The sequence below is a fragment of the Rana temporaria genome, chromosome 1, assembly GCF_905171775.1.
Source record: "Rana temporaria chromosome 1, aRanTem1.1, whole genome shotgun sequence".
Lineage (NCBI taxonomy): Eukaryota > Metazoa > Chordata > Amphibia > Anura > Ranidae > Rana > Rana temporaria.
In genome coordinates, this window is record NC_053489.1 from 429,964,040 (window position 1) to 429,985,189 (window position 21,150).

Consider the following 21,150-nt stretch of genomic DNA (forward strand, 5'->3'; position numbering starts at 1 on the left):
AGCCCTGAGCGACCCCGCCTCCTCTTTTGCATAAGCTCCCGGATGCGGCTTTTGCGTTCGATCTTTCCAGAAGCTGCTAGTGAGGGGAAGGTACGGGGACGGCGGTCTCGCTTGGTAAGTATTGTAGTCCGAGAGGGCGCTTGTTACATAATGTTGGAGAAGGGGAGGTTATTTATTATAAGCGGTTGTCGGCGTGGGCTTTTCTACAATGTCGCCCTTCCATTGATTCCTATTGCGGCCTTTTCTGTGTGCAATATTGAGCCTTGATAATGTGTGTGGGATGAGGTGTACCGTGTGCGAATGGGGTTAGCGGCCTATTGGAGCCTGGCACGGCGGGTCACTGGCGGGACACCTTTGTTATAGTGCGGGAATACATAGAAGACTCATAGGGCCGCTCCTCACACGTACACCGCTCACCGGGCCCCTACACGCCTCACCCACAATGCTCAGCGGTAGATGACTGCTGATAACCTAGAGACCTGATCGCCAGGTTAGTGTTGTGACGAGAAAGGTCCCCCGTCGAATAATGCCCGCCTATGCTGTAGTAATGTACATGAGTGAAATGGCTGATCTCCAGCACACATGGCTTTTTGTGGAGTCATCCTGTCCTAAGAGTTGTACACACCAAAATTACGATGCTGTCATGTGGGATTTTGCGAAATTGTTTGTATAGGTGTAGCTCAAGCTGAGCTAAACCCCATCAATTTAACGGTTTCAAAAGACATTGAAGTGAATATAACTGTCACGTTGCTTGTGTCCGCAATCAAATGTCCTAACGGATCGCATGTGTGGTACCATGGCAACTGCAGATCAAATGCAGGCCAAGATGGCAGCTTCCATGGCTGAAAAAATAGGAGGGGTTAGATTTGCTTTAGGCCTTGTTCACACCATGGTACAGAGACTTTATTTTCTGCACGCATTTTGCTCTGTTCATACCACGATTTTTATTTATTTTTTTCTCTGCGCAGGAATCTGCGGCGTGTACGCATCAACATTGGTGACTAGAGCACATACTGTAGTGTACACAATAAATTACACATACAAAAATGACATTTAAAGCGAAGGTTCACCCTTAGAGAGCACATTTTCCCCTTAGATTAATGCTTGTTTTGTCTAGGGGAATCGGCTAGTTGTTTTAAAATATGATCCGTACTTACCGTTTACGAGATGCATCCTCTCCGTCGCTTCCGGGTATGGGCATTCCTTCTTGACAGTGTTCCGAGAGGCTTCCGACGGTCGCATCCATCGCATCACGATTTTTCGAAAGAAGCCGAACGTCGGTGCGCAGGCGCAGTATCGAGCCGCACCGACGTTCGGCTTCTTTCGGCTACGAGTGACGCGATAGATGCGACCGTCGGAAGCCTCTCGGAAGACTGTCAATCAAGAAGGAACGCCCGCTCCCGAAGACCCATACCCGGAAGCGACGGAAGAAGATGCATCTCGAAAACGGGTAAGTACGGATCATATTTTAAAACAAATAGCCGATTCCCCTAGACCAAACAAGCAGGAATCTAAGGGGAAAAGGGCAAAAATTAAATAAATGGGTGAACTCCCGCTTTAAATCCTGCAAGGCTATTTAAAAGAGAAGTGAAGTCCCCCCCCCCCCTTTTAGTTATACTTGCCTCGGTGGATGGAGCATCAAACCATTACTGCATCTGTCCCCTGGCGTTTCTGCACTGAGAACCGAGCCATTGAACAGCACCGATGGCTCGGTTCTCACTCCTCCCCAAGCAGAGTGATGCATTGCTGACTGCTCACTGGAGCGCTGAGCAGTGGAGGGGTGGGGAGAGGCCATCTCAGCGGCTCCATGAGACAGCCATCAATCAGGGCAGCTGGCGGATCCCGACTTGGAAGTCATGATGACGCGCTACCCCGACTGAAAACGGGCCACGAGTGCAAAACGAATTGTACTTCTGTGACCCAGAAGAGAAGCCCAGCCTAAAAAGCTCAGGCTGGACTTCTCCTTTACAACACCTGAACATATTCCAAAAATATGGGGATTTTTTCAAACTATATAGTCATATAGTGTAAGCCCACTTACTGCGTCAAAGTACCCCATTATCAGTGGGTCCTACACTAGTATTAGAATGAAAAATCCTGCGACTTAACCATGGGAGATGCACTCCTCTTTATGGCAGAACTAAAGGGACACCCCTTATGAACTGATGGACACTAATAAGTGTCCATCAGTTCATAAGGGAGTCCCTTCAGTTCTGCCATGGTTGAGTCGCAGGTTCGTTCATTCTAATATTGTAGGACCCACTGATAATTGGGTACTTTGACGCAGTAAGTGGGCTTGGCACTAAATTACCATATAGTGTGACTAAATCCCCCATATTTTTGAATATGTTCAGGTGTTTTTAATCAGCCTTGCATGATTTAAATGTAATTTTTTGTATGTGTGTGCTGTAATCTATTTTGTACTATTAGTCTTATAGCAGCACCATCTTGAATGTAAATGCATTTTAGGGTATGCCACCCAAGTATGATTTTGTAGGACACAAAGGACACGCATAAAAACTGATGTCTCTGCTAGTGGAATCTGCACGGTTTTCCCATCAGTTTTAATACACGTACAGTGAGGGGGGAAAAAGTATTTGATCCCTTGCTGGTTTTGTATATTTGCCCACTGACCAAATAATGATCAGTCTGATTTTAATGGTAGGTTTATTTTATCAATGAGACAGAATAACATAAATATCCAGAAAAACGCATTTCAAAAAAGGTATAAATTTATTTTGTATTTTAATGAGTGAAATAAGTATTTGATCCCCTATCAATCGGCAAGATTTCTGGCTCCCAGGTGTCTTCTATACAAGTAAGGAGTTTAAATTAGGAGCACTTTTAAAAGGAGTGCTCCTAATCTCAGCTTGTTGCCCGTATAAAAGATGCCCGTTCACAGAAGCAATCGGATTCCAATCTCTTCACCATGGCCAAGACCAAAGAGCTGTCCAAGAATGTCAGACAAGATTGTAGACCTCCACAAGGTTGGATTGGGCTAAAAGACAATCTCCAAGTAGTTTGGTGAGAGGGTGACAATAGTTGGTGCAATTATTTGCAAATGGAAGAAACGCAAAATAACCGTCAATCTCCCTTGGTATGCAATATCTTTCCTCGTGGAGTTTGTGTGGAATAAGCCCAGAACTACTTGGGAGATTCTTGTCAATGATCTTAGGGCAGCTGGGACCATAGTCACCAAGAAAACAATTGATAACGCACTACACTGTGAAGTACTGAAATCCTGCAGTGCCCGCAAGGCCCCCCTGCTCAAGAAAGCACATGTACAGGCCCATCTGAAGCTTGCTAATGAATATCTGAAGAGAACTGGGTAAAAGTTTTGTCAGATGAGACCAAAATCGAGCTCTTTGGCATCAACTCAACTCGCCGTGTTTGGAGGAGGAGGAATGCTGCCTATGGCCCCAAGAACACCATCCCCACTGTCAAACATGGAGGCGGAAACATGCTTTGGGGGTGTTTTTCTGATAAGGGAACGGGACACCTTCACTGAATCAAAGGGATGATGGATGGGGGCCATGTACCGTCAAATCTTGGGTGAGAACCTCCTACCCTTAGCCAGGCATTGAAAATTGGTCGTGGATGGGTACTCCAGCATGACAATGACCCAAAACACACGTCCAAGGCAACAAAAGAGGTGGCTCAAGAAGAAGCACATTAAGGTCAGTCTCCAGACCTTAATCCCATAGAAAATATGTGGAGGGAGCTGATAGTTCGAGTTGCCAAACATTGGCCTCGAAACTTTAATGACTTGGAGAGGATCTGCAAAGAAGAGTGGGACAAAATCCCTCCTGAGATGTGTGCAAATCTGGTGGTCAGCTACAAGAAATGTCTGACCTCTGTGGATGCCGACAAGGGTTTTGCCACAAAGTACCAAGTCATGTTTTGCAAATACTTATTGCACTCATTAAAGCGGGGGTTCACCCTATTAATAATAAAAAAATTTTTTTCCTCTAGCATAAAATGAGGCATAGTAGCGCGAGCTACGGTATGCCTGTCTGTATTTTAAAAAGTTATAACTTGATTTGCATTTTAAAGCGGTGGTTCACCCTCCATAACAACTTTTTAGCATAAAATTCGGCATAGTAGCGCGAGCTACAGTATGCCTGTCTTTATTTTTTTATCCCCGTACTCACTGTGCACTCGTAGAGACAAGATTACGACTCCCAGCGGGGAATGGGCGTTCCTATGGAGAGAGAAGGTGATTGACGACCGGCTCTGGCACGTCACGCTTCTCCGGAAATAGCCGAAATAGGACTTGGCGCTTCACGGCGCCTGCGCATAGTCTGTGCGCAGGCGCCGTATAGCGCCGTGAATAGCCGAGACCTGTTCCGGCTGTCTTCGGGGAGCGTGACGTGCCAGAGCCGGCCGTCAATCACCTTCCCTCTCCATAGGAACGCCCATTCCCCGCTGGGAGTCGTAATCTTGTCTCTACGAGTGCACAGTGAGTACGGGGATAAAAAAATAAAGACAGGCATACTGTAGCTCGCGCTACTATGCCTCATTTTATGCTAAAAAGTTGTTATGGAGGGTGAACCACCCCTTTAAAATGCAAGTTATAACTTTTTAAAATACCGGTAGTTTGTTTTGTGTGTTCTCTGGATTTTTCTTTTTTGTTCGGTCTCGCTCTTAAAATCAACCATTAATATTATAGACTGATCATTTAATTGTCGATGGACAAACATACAAAGTCAGCATGGGATCAATTACTTTTTTTTCCCCCTCACTGTATGGTCTGAATGAGCCCTAAGCTCTCATGCACACTGAAGCTGTCCCCCATCCCCCCTTCTCTTTCCTCTGCGCCAAAATGCCCTTCTATGTTATCCTTTGTGTCCATACACACATCGGTTAGAAGCAGGGGTGTCTAGGGGCATAAATCTAACTAAAATCTAATTTCAGAGAGGAGCGTTTGGGCTGAAGTGTGCAAACTCTTCTAGGCGTGTGTAACGCTTGAGCGTTCATTTCGATGGCCAGAATAGATTGTTTTGGCCAGTGAAATGAATGAATGGCCAAATGCTTAATTGCATTTGAAAAATGTAGCTTAAGGCCTGTTTGACATGGAGCAGGCTCTGCCAGGAGTCCTGTATAGCAGGGAATATGTCCACTAGTCTGTGTCCATTACGCTTATGCAGACACAGACCGCTCTCCTTTATAGGCGGTCAGATGTAAACCAACCACCTTATCCGGTTATACACCCAACTGCCATCTGATCTGTTGGAAAAACGGATCCCCACCTGTGTTTTGAGCTGGTCAGATTGGATGTAGGTCGGTGTAAAGTCTACACACCCCTCTTAAAATGTCGGGTTTCTGTGATGTGAAAAAAATGAGACAAAGGTCACCTTTTTAAAGTGACCTACAAACGGATTATTTTTACTTTCCCTCCCCCATAAAAAAAAAAATGTGGTTGCATAAGTGTGCACACCCTCTTATAACTGGGGATGTGCCTAGGTTCACACCGATGCGAATTCCAAATCGCGGTAAAATGCGCGATTTTACCGCGATTTCGCGGCCGCGATTTCGGCCGCAATTTAATGTAAATCGCGGCCCGAAATCGCAAAAAGTAGTACAGGAACTACTTTTTGAAATCGCAGATGCGGCGTCGCACTGATTAGGACAGTGCCATTGCCGCCGATTTGAGATGCGATTTGACATGTCAAATCGCATCTCAAATCATTCCAAATCGTACCCAGTGTGAACCAGGGCTGTAGCTGTGTTCAGAAATAGCATTCAAAACATGTTAAATAGGAGTCGATACACACCTGTCATCATTTAAAGTCCTCTGATTAGCCACAAAGTTCAGCTGTTCTAGTAGGTCTTTCCTGACATTTCCCTGGTCGCATCCTACAGCAAAAGCCATGGTCCGCAGAGAGCTTCCAAAGCATCAGAGGGATCTCATTGTTAAAAGGTATCAGTCAGGAGAATGGTACAAAATAATTTCCAAGGCATTAGATAGGGTTATACTGATACTAGGCATTTACACCAGTATCTGTACTCAGAAAAAATGCCCCAATACCTTCAGACTCAGTTGGGGGGGGGGGGGGGGCGGGCAACAGAGCTGTGTTGGGGGAGTGCTGTGTTTTTTCATTACTTTATCTCATCCAGATGGTAATATTACCCAGCACACTGATAGATGACGGAGACCCCCTCCCTGCTCCTCCCAATCTTGATCTCCCTAAATGCTGGAAATTGGCATCGGCAAGTACTTAAAAAAAAAAAAAAAAAGTTTCAGTACTCTGCTAAAATGGTAGTATCGGTGCGTCTCTAGCATTGGATATACCATGGGTGCAGTGAAGTCAGTCAACGTCAAGAGGAGAAAATATGGCACAAAAGTGACATTGACAAGAACTGGACTTTCCTCAAATGTATGAAATGACAAGAAGAAAACTGGTCAGGGAGGCTGCCAAGAGGCCTACAGCAACATTAAAGCTGCTGCAGGAATATCTGGCAAGTACTGTCTGTGTGGTACATGTGACAACAATCTCCCGTATTCTTCATATGTTTGGGACATGGGGTAGAGTGGCAAGACTGAAGCCTTTTCTTGCGTAGAAAAAACATCCAAGCTCAGGCTAAATTTTGAAAAAAACGCATCTGAAGTCTCCCAAAAGCATGTGGGAAAATGTGTTGTGGTCTGATGAAACAACGGTTTAACTTTGGCCATAATTCCAAAAGATATGTTGGGTGCAAAAACACTGCACATCCCCAAAAGAACACCATACCCACAGTGAAGCATGGTGGTGGGTGGCAGCTGTTTTTCTTCTGCTGGAACAGGTCAAGGGAATTATGAACAGTTCCAAATACCAGTCACTATTGGCACTAAACCTTCACACTTCTGCTAGAAAGCTGAACATGAAGAGGAACTTCATCATTCAACATGACAATGACCCAAAGCATACATCAAAATCAACAAAGGAATGGCTTCACTAGAAGAAGATTGACATTTTATTTTGTATTCTATGGAATTTTTCATGTGTGTGTGTATTTATGTGTGTCTTCACAAATGCTTTATTGCAGTTTGTCAGATATTGTAATATTTCTGCTTCTTTTTTGAAGGTTTGCATTGAAGAAACTGTTGCTTCTCTTCGCACTTTGAAAAATGGTGTTAGAAACTGGATACTATGATATATTGGGTGTTAAACCCAATGCTTCAGCAGATGAACTGAAAAAAGCCTACAGAAAGCTTGCGCTCAAGTATCACCCAGATAAGAACCCCAATGAAGGCGAAAAGGTAAATTTATGTGAAGCAGAAGTGCTTTTCTATTGCTCTGAATATACATTGTACAGTTTCCTAATATAGTACTATCACAGGATAGAAAGTGGTGTGTGTGTGTGTGTGCGTGTGGTCTTTTTTTCTTTGTAGTACAGTGAAAAACATAACAGTTTCTTGATAATTGATGGCTCAAAATATCAACGCAAGTAACATTTTGGACATGCTTTGTCTTCAGCCTGCAATAGGGTTTTTATTTTTTTTAGGCTTAGTTTACATTTAGTAGTGTTAAAGTTGCAGCCGTGTTTGGGGTGCAACATGGTACTAGGTCACACCCCTGCTGTCACGATTTAAATTTGGGGGAGGCCCCCCCCCCCCTCTCGCAGCAGATGGACTTGTAGTTTGAATAAGGGCTCACTTATCAGTATGCCTATAGTTCGTTGACACTGCCTACAGTTCAGGTACTGCAAGAGAGCTCTAGGCAGTGTGTGAGCCTGACATTGTGCCTGCAATGCTCTGCAAGTTCCTAAGGATTTTACCTGCAAAAATATGTGCATTTTATGTTTTCAAAAGGTAAAAGGCCTTTGCAAACACTAATATTGTACTTCTTGTTTGTTTTCTTGGTGCTGCCAAGCCGATATGACAGAATAGTATTAAGTTTGCTGATTGCACCAGAAGTTGAAATGTTGACACATGTAATCAAACTATGAACATCATTTTTTTTTTATTATTAACAGTTCAAACAGATTTCACAAGCATATGAAGTACTTTCTGATGCGAAGAAAAGGGACTTGTATGACAAAGGTGGAGAACAGGCTATTAAAGAAGGAGGCATGGGAGGAGGTGGATTTGGTTCACCCATGGATATTTTTGACATGTTCTTTGGAGGAGGAGGAAGAATGCAGAGAGAAAGAAGAGGTAATTGGTGTGAATGAACTTTTAAAGTGGTTGTAAATCCTGTTACACCACTTGTACCTACAGATAAGGCTTGCCTGTAGGTACTGTAAATATCTCCTAAACCTGCACTGTTTAGGGGATATTTACCATATTCGCTTGCACTGACGTCATAAGCGCATGTGCCCTGAAGAAACTGCTTGATTGTATTGTTTCTAAAGGGCCTGTTCCGTGACCGGCAGCTCCCCGCGCACATGAGTGATGCTGCCGTCATGTGCGCTGGAGTAACGTCATGGTGGCTCCGGACAATCACAGCGCTGGAGCCTGCGAACACGGAAATAATTCCGGGAGACATGTCGCTGGTTACAGCGGTGTACGGGGACCGCTGCAAAAGCTTTGATCTTGGGTAAGCATTTCGTAATGGACTAGTATGCGATGCATACTAGCTCATTATGCTTTTGTCTTGCCGGTGGTTTTTTTTTTGTTTACAGACACTTTAACTGTAGCAAATGAATAATGAAGTAATTGCGGTTAGGTTGTATACTGAAGGTGCATTTTTTTTTATTTCCAGGTAAAAATGTAGTCCACCAGTTATCAGTCTCACTGGAAGATCTATATAACGGAGCAACAAGAAAATTGGCTCTGCAAAAGAATACCATATGTGACAAATGTGAAGGTATGTGGGTATAAAATTGTTAAAATGCACCAACTATGCCACTGCAGATGATAATTTTATAAGTATATGACCATGTGCTATTAGTACCTGAAAAGCATAATCTTGTCACTGCTTTTAGATGGACAAGTAAATCATTTTTCAAACCATATTATAGCTGTTTCATACATGGAGAGAAACTGTGTTGGCTACTTCAACTTTCAAATTTCTATGTTATTTCCCATAAATGTATGTTTAGATCACTGGCATGTATTGGGTTTGTCTGGAATAAAGCAAGGGCACAAACAAGTCCTGGAATAAGTGAACGTCTGGCATCTTTTATATAAGAAAGACATCGCTTATTAAGGATCGGAGGGGCGGAGAGTAGGGGAAGTGCCAGAAGAATGAAGAGCCACTTTGGCTGTTGCTGTCAGCTTCTGGTAATTGCACAATTATTGTGCACAACCATGGGTGTATTTCACCAGGTTGATTCTCCAACATTTTTCCTTTTTCTCCTCCTAAATGGTATTTCTGCTTGTCAATGTAGTGTATATCTGTCCTCTTAAGGCAGTTTTAGAATTTATATTGCTTTCAAAGTAATGCTCCTTAAATTCTTCTCTTAGGTCGTGGTGGAAGAAAAGGAGCTGTGGAGTGCTGTCCTAACTGCAGAGGTAGTGGTATGCAGATCAGAATCCATCAAATAGGACCTGGAATGGTTCAGCAGATCCAGTCTGTATGCCCAGAGTGCCAAGGACAAGGGGAAAGGATTAATCCAAAAGACCGGTGCAAGAGTTGTAACGGGCGAAAAATTATCAGAGAGAAAAAGATTCTTGAAGTTCACATTGACAAAGGTTGGTGGATTTGAGAAGTACTCATACAGAAACGGAGCAGAAGTGTAACTGCTTTTTATAGTAACTATTTATTTTTTGTTTTGCATAATGCTAGAAAGAGACAAGGGCACCTTGCTAAAATTGTGCAAACTTTCCTTTTGTCTGTAAAAACAGTTCAGATGCTTCACTCTGCTTTCTTGAGAATATCTGCAGACTGTACCATTGTTACGTTTTTTTTTTTTATTTATTTTTTTTTTTTTTTAATCTGTCAAAGTAAATTTTAGATAAATTCACCCAGTGACTCATTGCAGTCACAAACTATTCCAAAGAATACATTTTTAAAGGGTAAGTTCACCTTTACAGTAAAATCTGTAAGGTGATCTTGCACGGGACCCTCTCCTCATCCCCACCTGTCCAGCAATCGCCCACACTGACACATCGGGTCGCCACTTCACTAGTCCGGGTCTTCGAAATCTCCTAGCGGCTCAATCTCCTAACCTTGTCAGGAGGTACTTTAAAGGAGCATTCTAATTGGTTGGCGCCATCACATTTTGTGGCACCTGCCGATCAGAACCCGCCTAGCCCGTCCTGTCACCGCAGGCGAAGAGAGAAAGCCGCTAGGATTTAAAATCCTCAGAGCACGCTGACCAACCTCCATCCAGAATGGCTTGGATGATGGGGCAAGCTTACTGAGGAGGAACAGGAAGTGAGAAATTCAGACAAAGGGGGAAAAAAACATTTAGAAGGAAAAGGTAAGTGAACCAACAATACATTTAGCTTCTTAAGGGAGCCCATTTCGAAAAAAAAAAAAAAACCTTTACAACCCCTTTAAGCTCTGATGTAATTTTTCCCAACATAACTGTACTTGTGAATACAGCCTTGGCTGTCCTCTTTTGATACGTTGGCTTTTTAGTGCTAGGAGATCAATGCTGTTAGATTTCCAACCATAACTAGAAAATTATCCCCTACCACTTTAATGGTGTGTTGTTGTTTGTTTGTTTTTTTTGTTTTTGTTTTTTGTTTCTTTCCTAAGCTAAACTGTTGTGAACTGCTGCTCATTATTTTACTGGCATACGCTGCATAAATTGTGGTAGCTTCAAGGCTTGTTCACACCACTTCTTTTTTAGCTCTGTTGATTTATATTGCACTACAACCCTCCCTTGGTTGCGGTGCCTTTTATAAAAAATGCAGACGTGCTGTGTTTTTTTTTTTTTTTTTCTTTTCCTTTTCATATCTCTCATGTCACTGCAGTAAATAGAAATGAATTAAATTGTCATTTTGTGATGGTTCAATAAAAAGGTAGATGTTGCTGAGGACATGGTGCATAATATCCACCACTTCCAGAATGGTGGATACTGGGAATGCTAGCCTGTTGAACTAGGGGAGACGTTTTTGGGGAACCTATCATTTCTGGGAACGTGGTCGTCAAAGCAGAAGTTGTCAGTTAACATCCTGGAAATTTAGGCAATTCTATTTTCATACACTGGTCATGTCTATATTTTAATGTCACCCCCATCAGAATGCCGTCATGTAATGCCTTGTCTGTAGCATACATCAACCATCAAATGGGGACAAGTGACACTGCTCAGGGAGCAGTGGATCTGGTCTTGGGTAGAACTTCATATTCTGGCCCCCTGCAGCCAGAATGCAGATGAATCCAGGAGAAAGGCCCCTTTACCTGGATGGGTTTTGCAGAGATTGCCTGCAGTGACAGACACTAAATGTGTGTTTTTTTTTTTTTTTTTTTTTTTTTTTTTCACCCAGACAACAACGTAGACAAATTTATGTCCCAAACTAGGCATCTTCAGGCATTGGAATGGATAACCCTGGTGACTCTCTGGGGATCTTTTATTATACATTTTTTTTTTTTTTGTTTTCTCCTGAGCTATGTCCTTCCGTTGCAGCTGCTTCTCTTGCCTGGTGTGCAGGCTTTAACCACTTGAGTCCCGCCACTGTTTTAAACACTCCTGCCTGATTTAGCGGCGGGGAGTGCGTATGCCTATTAATCCAACGGTTTTCAGGTGCAAGTAACATGGGCAGATATGAGGCCACCCAATCACTTTCACAACATGCCTTGTTTTGGACAGACGGATGTGATGGGGAACAGGACACTGACATGTGTATGGGGACAGGGATATCAGTGGTGCTTGGTGTACTGTTTGGGGGATCTGTGACAGCTCTCTGTATTAAATCATCCTCGCACAGAGAGCTGTCATAGAGCTACAGATGACCCCCCCCCGCACTGAGCTCTCGCTGAGCTTGGCCGGGGAGAACTTCCAAAGAGACATGCGTCTGTTTACATTGTGATGGCTGTGATTGGACACCGCCATCACGTGATCGGGAGGGCCAATTGCAGCTCCCATATGCCGATCTCTGCTCAGCTGGATCCTGTGATCATAATGATTACAGAATCAAGCACTTGTTGCAAGGATGTTCCTGATCGTCCACTTAGAACTCTTTGAACGGTCATACAACACTACCCAGATGCGCGGTCGTGCGACACGGCTCCCAAACAAAATTGAACAGTCCGTTTTTATTTTATTTTTTTTCACTCAAATGGAGTTTTCTTTTGGTGGTATTTGGCCTCTGCGGTTTAAATGTTTTGTTGTAAAAAAATATGGTCTTTAATTTTTTTTTTTTTTTTTTTTTTTTTTTTATAAAATACCGTTTGCTAAATTTTATAACAAAATATAAAACGGGTAATTTTTTTTTTCTCCTTCATTGATGTACGCTGATGGGCTGCACTCAATCATTGATGGATGGTACTGTGGGCACTGGCAGGCACAGATGAGGTGGCTGTGCCTCTTCCTCTTTGGGAATGATGTCCCTTGCACAGAAGCCGGTGATCACATTTTTTTTTCTCCTCATGGTGTCAGCGTGAGGAGAAAAAGATTACCGAGCTTCTGTTTACATCACGTGATCAGATGTCATTGGCTGACAGCTGATCATGTGGTAAGGGGCTGGGATCGGCCCCTTACTCTGATCTGTGATCACCCGAGTCTCATTGACTCAGTGATCGCAGCATGCAAAGAGTGTGCAAAGGGGAGGACATCTATTGACAACCTCCCGGCAAAGTAGGTCCATGCTGTAGCTGTCATTCGGCTATTATATATATTTTTTTCTTTTCTTGATAAAAGCTTTTGTTCATGGTGTTGCATGGATTGTTCGGTCACCCATAGCCTATTACCCCCCCCCTCCCAAAAATGGTGTTAAGAATTTAACCTGGGTGCGTTATTAATGCGTTTCAACGGGAATGTGCCGTTTTGGTGCGAAATTTGTTCATTTTTTTTCGACCAAAAAAAATCTAATTTTATCTCTATCCCCCCAAAACCCACTCGATTCCCCGATCAGTCAGTGTTGATGTTATCGTATGTAGAGGCGTAACATTTTTGGTTTCGGTACCAATTTCCATTCGCTGCACCTCTACATCCAATTTATAGCTCTCTGCCGGGAGAACACAATAGCTCGGTGGGAGGGATACCCCCGTCAACACTGGTTGCATGAAAAAATCTGTCTATGGCTGGCTTAATTCTTTTAGCAGGAGTGGAAAAGTTATTTTCAGACATGTGACTATACGAGTTTTAGGTGAGGTATAACTTTTATGCTGGGAACAACTTGTAAGTTAAATTCTGTACTGTTCATTACTACAGGAATGAAGGATGGTCAAAAAATCACATTTGCTGGTGAAGGAGACCAAGAACCAGGTCTGGAGCCAGGAGATATTATTATTGTACTTGACCAGAAGGATAATGCCATATTTACAAGGTAAAGGACTGTTAACCTGTATTTGAGATTTTTTTTACTTTACAAATGTCTAAGTATAAGCCAGCCTGTATGTGTGTATTTTATCTTCTGTTTAAAACTGGCCTCCAGTTTCCAAAATTATGTTAGCAGTGGTCAGAGGACTCATTATACACAATATTACTAAATGCATGGAGGGAGTGGGCAATGCTTGTAACCTGTATGTAGCATTCTTTCCTCTGCTGTGACAAAATTTCCCTGCATTCCTTTTTTCCTACATTCTGTCCAATCTAAGGGGGCATGTATTTGGTAGGATAAAAGTGCACCCGATTTAGGGTCAATATGAGAGAAAGTCAGTGCTTGGAGGTGCAGGCAGCTAGCAAGATAATTATACAAACTCTTAGTATAAATCCTTAATCAAATAATGAAGTGCCTCATGCAGACCAAATATACGTGAAATAAGTTCTTAAACTGTGATTATAACTTATCTGTGGACTCTCACAAAAAAAGTGCTTTGAAAAAGTGTTCATGCCCCTTTAAAATTTTCAGTTTTGTCATATTACAAACAAAAACGTAAATGTGTTTTATTGGGGTTTTTATGTGATAGACCAACACAAAGTGGCACATAATTGTGAAGTGAAAGGAAAAGTATTAATCTAAAAAGAGTGGCGTGAACTTGTATTCAGCCCCCCTGATACCCCGAACTGAAATCTAGTGGAACCAATTGCCTTCAGAAGTCGCCTAATTGAGTCCACCTGTGTGTAATTTAATCTCCCTATAAATACAGCTGTTCTGCGAAGCTCTCGGAGGTTTGTTGGAGAACCTTTTTAGTAAACAAACATAAATGCCAAGTAACGCACTAGACAGGCCAGGGATTAAAGTTGTGGAGAAGTTTAAAGCGGGTTTTATTTTTTTATTTTTTTTTTAATATATCTATCTCGCCATCATCCAAAAATGGATAGAGTGTGGCACAACTGCAAACCTACCTACATGGTCGTCCATCTAAACTGACAGGTCGGGCAGGGGGAGCATTAATCAGAAGCAGCCAAGGGGCCCATGGTAACTCTGAAGGAGCTGTAGAGGTCTACAGCTCAGGTGGGAGAATCTGTCCACAGGACAACTTGTTAGTCGTGCACTCCACAAATCTGACCTTTATGGAAGAGTGGCAAGAAGAAAGCCATTGTTGAAAGAAGCCAAAGGAAGTCCCGTTTGCAAGAAGCCATGTGAGGAACATGGCAAACGAAGAATGTGCTTTGGTCAGCTGAGACCAAAATTGAACTTTTTGGTCTAAAAGCAAAATGCTGTGTGTGGCAGAAAACTAACACTGCACATTACCCTGGTGAAACATAATGGTGGCAGCGACATCCTGTTGGGATGCATTTCTTCAGCAGGGGTCAGGGAAGATGGAGCCAAATACAGGGCAATCTTGGAAGAAAACCCTCTAGTCTGCAAAAGACTTGAGTGGAGGTTCACCTTTCAGCAGGAAAACGACCCTAAACATACAGCCAGAGCTACAATGGAATGGTTTAGACCGGGGGTTTCCAAACTATGGTCTTCCAGTTTTCAGAAACTACAATTCCCATTGTGCATAGTCATGTCTGTGAATGTCAAAGGTTTACAACAGCTAGAGAGCCATAGTTTGAAGATCCCTGGTTTAGATCAAAGCATATTCATGTGTTTTAATGGCCCAGTCAAAGTCTAGACCGAAATCCAATTGAGAGTCTGGCAAGGTTTTAAAATTGCTGTTTTGCAAAGAATGGGCAAATATTTCACTCTAGATGTGCAAATCTGGTAGAGACATCCCCAAATGGACTTGCTGTAATTGCAGCGAAAGGTGGTTCTACAAAGTATTCACTCAGGGGGAGGGGGGCTGAATACAAATGCATGCTACACTTTTCACATTTATTTGAAAACCATTTTCCTTCCACTTCACAATTATGTGCCACTTTGTGTTGGTCTATCACATAAATGTATTTTATCGGGATTTTATGTTTTGGGTTGCAACATGACAAAATGTGGAAAATTTTCAATTTGCATGAATACTTTTCGGGGCACTGTAAGCCAGTAAACCAATTACATTTCAGTCTGTGATCTGTGCCTTTTTATTACTTTGGTGTTATTCACCTTTTTAATAGTGACCGACTATACCATGTTCAGATATAGCTATTGCTCCAAGCTCTTTATGGCAATCACCAGCAGTTCTTACTCACCATATTGGCGAGATGCAGCATAGCTTTGCAGCTCCGTTTTGGGGAGCTATATTTATCGCGTGTATATAGTGTAGTAGTTAAGATTATAAAAGTCAAATGAATCTCAAAAATGCAACAGATTCAGCTTCCAGAATTGACAGAATCGACTACTCACTGGTATACCAGTATGTTCAGCTGACTCAGTCATTGCGGATTAATTGTTGCATCTTTGCGGCTCTGTGTAGCGATCATACACACATTTAAGCACAGTTTTGTAAGGTGGGGGAGCGTGTGTGTGTTTTTTTGTTTTTTTTTTTTTTTTTTAATCTTGCACCCCCACACACTTTCAAGTTTATTGCATTTTATGTTTTGCTCTATATTTTAGACGAGGAGAAGATCTGTTGATGCACATGGAAATAGAGCTTGTAGAGGCTCTGTGTGGATTTCAGAAACCCATTGTAACGTTGGACAACCGGACCATTATTATTACTTCTCATCCTGGTAAGTTTGTCGTGAGCATTAGCGTAATGGTTATGTTTAAACCAACAATTAACAGCATTATGGACTTTATTAATACATTTTTGAATCTGGTTTGCAGGCCAAATAGTCAAACATGGAGACGTTAAATGTGTGCTAAATGAAGGAATGCCCTTCTTCCGCCGACCGTACGAAAAGGGTCGCCTTATAGTTGAATTCCAGGTAGGTTGTTACTTTAAATCGGGTGTGTCCAAACTTTTTAAACAAAGGTCAAGTTTACTGTCCTTCAGGCTTTAGGGTTTCCAGACTGTGGCCAGTGTGAGTAGAAAATGTCCTGGCATCAGTAGGAGTAAACCCTGTCCCATCATTGGTTGTAAGGGGGGGAATTGTGCCCTATGGTTGGTTTCTATGGGAGGAATCGTGCTTCATCGTTGGTGTCGGTTGGAGGAACGTTGTCCCAAGGGCCGGATAGAGGCAACAAAGGGCTGCGGTTTGAAAACCACTGATTTAAATTTAATGGTTAGTTTGCTTCCCAAGGGTAACCAGGGTCTCTTTTGATTTCAATTGAGAATCTTGCAAGATTTTAAAATTGCTGTTCAGACGCTCTCGATCTACTCTGACAGAGCTTGAGGTATTTTGCAAAGAATGGGCAAATATTTCACTATTTTCACAATAAAATACATTACGTTTTTGGTTGTGACAGTGTGGAAAACTTCAAGGGGTATGAATACTTTTTCAAGGCACTATGTATGTGCAGTGGGGAAAATGTATTATTTGATCCCCCTGCAGACTTTGGAAGTGTGTTCACTTGCAAAGAAAATGAAGGGTCTCTAATTTTTATGATGGGTGTATTTTAAATTATATAGACAGATATCAACCAAAAATCCAGAGAAAAACACAATACAAATATTGAATTGCAGTTCAGTGAGTAAAATAAGTATTTGATCCCCAAGCAAAACATGACTTGGTTAAGAAACCCTTGTTGGCAAGCACAGAGGTAAGAAGTTCCTTGTAGTTGGTGTCCAGGTTTGTACACATCTCAGGAGAGATTTTGGTCCACTTCTTTGCAGATCTTCTCTAAATCCTTATGGTTTCTTGGCTGTCGCTTGACAACTGTTTCACCTCCCTCCATACATTTCTTATAGGATTAAGGTCTGGAGACTGGCTACGCTAGGCCAGCCACTCGATGAACTTAATGTGCTTAAGCCACTCCTTTGTTGCCTGGCAGTATGTTTTGGGTCATGCAGAAAGACCCATCCATGACCCACCTTAAGACCCCTTTCACACTAAAGTTTTTCAGGCTGTACAGCGCTAAAATTTGCGCTGCCATATCGCCTGAAAAACTCCTGCCCAGCAACCTCAATGTGAAAGCCGGAGGGCTTTCACACTGAGGCGATGCGCTGGCAGGAGAGAAAAAAAATCTCCTGTCAGCAGCATCTTTGGAGCGGTATGTATACTGCTCCTTCCCATTTAAAACAATGGGAAACCGCGGCAATACTGCCCGCAATGCGCCTCTGCAGAGGCGCATTGCGGGCGGTGTTGACCCTTTATCGGCCGCTAGCGGGGGTTAATACTGCACCGCTAGCGGCCGAATCCGACGGTACCCGGGCACCTGAATTACACCGGCGGGGGTGTTTTTGGAAGCACCCGATTAGAGCCATAGGCTCTAATAGGCGTCCAAAAGGTGAACAGCGGGCTCCATGCTGGGCGCTCACTGTTCACTCAGCGTTGTGTTAGGAAAGCGATTCGCTTTCCTAACACTGAACCGCCTCTTAGCCAATCGGGTGCTTGGGTCTGTTACCTGGTTGGCTGAAACGACAGGTGCTGTGATTGGGACGCCTATACAGAGGACGTAAGAAGAGATCGAGGATCGTGGAGGACACTGCCGCCGTGACCTGCTGCCCCGGTGAATGCCGGGTGGGGATGTACACTGGAAGCTTTTGATGAGGCACAGTGGCTGCAATTAGATTATTTTTTTTTGGAATTAGTCTGATAAGAAATCGAACCCAGTATTTCAGTGAGCCAACATCAGGGAAGGCCAAGTGCACTATATGCCAGACATTTCGAAGCATGGGAGCAGAAAAAGGAAATGCTAAAAATACCACAAATATCTGGAATCGTCAAAGTCCACCACCTCCAAGCTTTTAAAGGCGCTCCTCCTGAGATGTGTGCAAACCTGGTCACCAACTACAAGAAACGTCTGACCTCTATGCTTGCCAACGAGGGGTTTCTCCACCAAGTACTAAGTCATGTTTTGGTTGGGGATCAAATTAATTATTTTACTCACTAAACTGCAACTTAACCAAAATGCCAGAAAAAAGGCTATAAATTAATACTCTGTCTCTCATTTAAAATACACCTGTGATAAATTATAGTCCCTTCATTTCTTAAATGGGCAAATTTCCTGTGTATATAGATAATGAGATATATATTCTCTTATTTAGAGTGTCTGTGTGTGTGTGATAAAAATATAATATATATTTATTTTTATTTTTTTGGTGGACACATGACTTTACCAAAACATATTCAAGCTATAGTTCTATAAGAATGACAGGAAGAAAACGTCGTCTGGTAGAGACAGTGTCATGGCATGGGCATGCATGGCTTCCAGTGGCACTGGGTCATTGGTGTTTATTGCTGTGACAGGAGCAGTTGGATGAACTCTGCAGTGTTTAGTGATATACTGTAAGCCCAGATTCAGCCAAATGCTGCAATATTTGATTGGACAGCGCTTCACAGTACAGATGGACAATGATCCAAAAAGCAATGGCTGAGTCAATCGCCAGATTTACATTTTTTACCTAAATGTTGCTAATCTCTTCATAGAGAACTTTTTTCCAGTCCTTTTTTATTTTCCAAAAAATCAACCCAATGGTGATTTGAATACCACTAAATGAAAGCTAAACCTTTTAATTTGGGTTTAGTGTTGTAGGACTACGTAATTGTCATTGAAAGTGACAGTGCGGAAAGCTAATAAAGTGGCCTGGACAGGAAGGGCATGAGTGTCCAGTATTGAAATGGTTACAGTCACACGATTTCAAAGCCATGCTCAGTGTGAACGAGGGCTAAATGTTGAAAAACGTTAAAAGTGTGAATAAGGTTTGTGAAACAAATTTCCAGCAAAGGTAGCGAATTGGTCAGTAGTTGGTGAATTGAAACATGTTTGGAGCAAACTTGAGTCTATATTTGACAAATAATTTTAAAATGGGGGGGGGGGGGGCACTAAATGGACCACTTTGGTACCCAAGTCATATAAATGCTGATGATTGGAGACCCATTTAGAAATAAGCTTGTGCATAAGAGATTTGATGCGACTTTGTGCCTAAACTTTTGTGGATTATGTGACTTAAGACGCATGGAAAGTTCCCTATAATGGATCTAAACCTGGTGTGAGATGTAAAATAATGTGCTTTTATTTTTCTAGGTAAATTTTCCATCCAGTGGCTTCATTTCGCCAGATAAACTACCCATGCTTGAAAGCCTCCTGCCTGCAAGAAAAGCCATTGAAGAAACTGAGGATATGGAGCAAGCTGAACTCATGGACTTTGATCCATCTCAACAGAGGCGTTCACATTACAATGGCGAGGCTTATCATGATGACGATGATGATGAGGGCCACCCAAGAGGTGGAGTACAGTGCCAGACTTCTTAGGTCAAGTGTAACTTGTGTTATGCTCCAGGTAACTTTAATGCTGGAAATAAAAAATGCAATGCATTCTTTTGGCTTGAGGTCCACTTGGTGCCGGCATTTACTTTTGGATTTGAAGATGCCTAGAAATCATTGTGGAGCAGTGACTTCTAGGCTTCTTCTGTTGTGAAACTTATTCAATCTTTGTTTTTTAAAGCAGACACTCAGTTTACCTTCATGTTTTAATATCTGATCAAATGTGTATCAATAAAAAGGATTCTGAGAAGTTTCAAACTTCCACAGCTTCATACAGAAAAAAGTTCATTTTTGTTATACAATCTACCCTTGTGTATTAAAAACGTATGAACTTTTGTTGACAGCGTCATTTTAACTTTCACTTGTACTTTTACAATGGCTTTAGAGGACTTTGAATATCTGATTAGTAAAATCAATGCAAATTTACAGTTTTAGTTTAAATAGACAAGTTCTCAGTTGATGTATATGTGTGTGTGTGTTCAGTCCATTTGTATGGCCTTAATTTACCTGTCTTGTACAGTCTTAATTTATCATTACTGGTTTTTGTTCACTAACATTTACACTTGGTGAATATGTACATGCTTCAGAAGTTTCACCCTTGCAATTGAGTGTGAACATAGTCATGTTGCACTGTATTTAATAAAAGTCTACCTGATAAATTGAAATTGTAACGTTGTGTTTTACTGTTGGACTTCTGTCTCAAAAAAATATGCTTAACCACTTCCCACTTGCTGTATGCAAAATGACGGCTGGGAAGTGGTTCAGTTATCCTGACTGGGCATCACGACGTCCAGCAGGCTAAGCCGCGACCGCGTGCGGTGATGTGTGTTGTCAGTCTGGCACACTGTATCTCCGATCGCAGTAAAGAGCCTCTGACGTAGACTCTTTATCATATGATCTTCTGTGTCCAATCACAGCTGATCAGTGTAAATGGGAAGAGCAGTTTATTGTCTTTTCCTCCATTTGCACTGCCAGACACGGGTAAAGCAGATTGGCGGGTCTACGCGGATTCATTATCAGTGCAGCGCCCCCCCCAAGCAATGCCCATGCAGGACCACCAGGGACCTGCCTCATCAGTGCCCATCATTTAAGGAGAATACATACTCCTTTACAAAGTTTTGTAACAAACCACTTCCTTTTTTTTGCGCAAAGAATAAAAACCCCAGAGGTGATCAAATACCGCCAAAAGAAAGCTCTATTTGTGGGAAACAATACATTTTGTTTGGGTATAGTGTTGCATGACGCCGCAATTGACATTAAAATGCAGCAGTGCTGAAAGATTAAAAAATGGTCTGGGCAGTAAGGGGGTGGGGAGTGCCCTGTATTGAAGTGGCGTATCCTGTTTGCATTTTTTTTTTTTTTTTTTGTCCTTTGAGTTAACTTTTTAGATTTAAAAGTTTGTGCTGATAGTAAGGTGGTTTAAGAAAAATATATTACTGTACAGTTAGGGGTGTTCCCTGGACTTGCTGAGTACACAAGGGTTG

General features: G+C 42.4%; 1 protein-coding gene across 1 annotated transcript; it reads left to right on the top strand.

The window, feature by feature from the left end:
- The first annotated feature begins 7 nt into the window (after positions 1 to 7).
- On the top strand, positions 8 to 20,331 carry DNAJA1 (DnaJ heat shock protein family (Hsp40) member A1). Its single transcript, XM_040325470.1, has 9 exons — positions 8 to 114; positions 7,066 to 7,240; positions 7,957 to 8,137; positions 8,685 to 8,789; positions 9,389 to 9,616; positions 13,246 to 13,360; positions 15,911 to 16,026; positions 16,124 to 16,224; positions 19,427 to 20,331. The coding sequence occupies exons 2-9, from the start codon at positions 7,109 to 7,111 to the stop codon at positions 19,652 to 19,654; spliced, it is 1,206 nt and encodes a 401-aa protein (XP_040181404.1). The 5' UTR covers positions 8 to 114; positions 7,066 to 7,108; the 3' UTR covers positions 19,655 to 20,331.
- Positions 20,332 to 21,150: the final 819 nt, after the last annotated feature.

Coding starts and splice junctions, on each gene's coding strand:
- DNAJA1 (XM_040325470.1), top strand. CDS start 7,109: ATGGTGTTAGAAACTGGATACTATGATATATTGGGTGTTAAACCCAAT. Junction 7,241..7,956: donor ACCCCAATGAAGGCGAAAAG/GTAAATTTATGT, acceptor TATTATTAACAG/TTCAAACAGATTTCACAAGC. Junction 16,225..19,426: donor GCCTTATAGTTGAATTCCAG/GTAGGTTGTTAC, acceptor TTATTTTTCTAG/GTAAATTTTCCATCCAGTGG.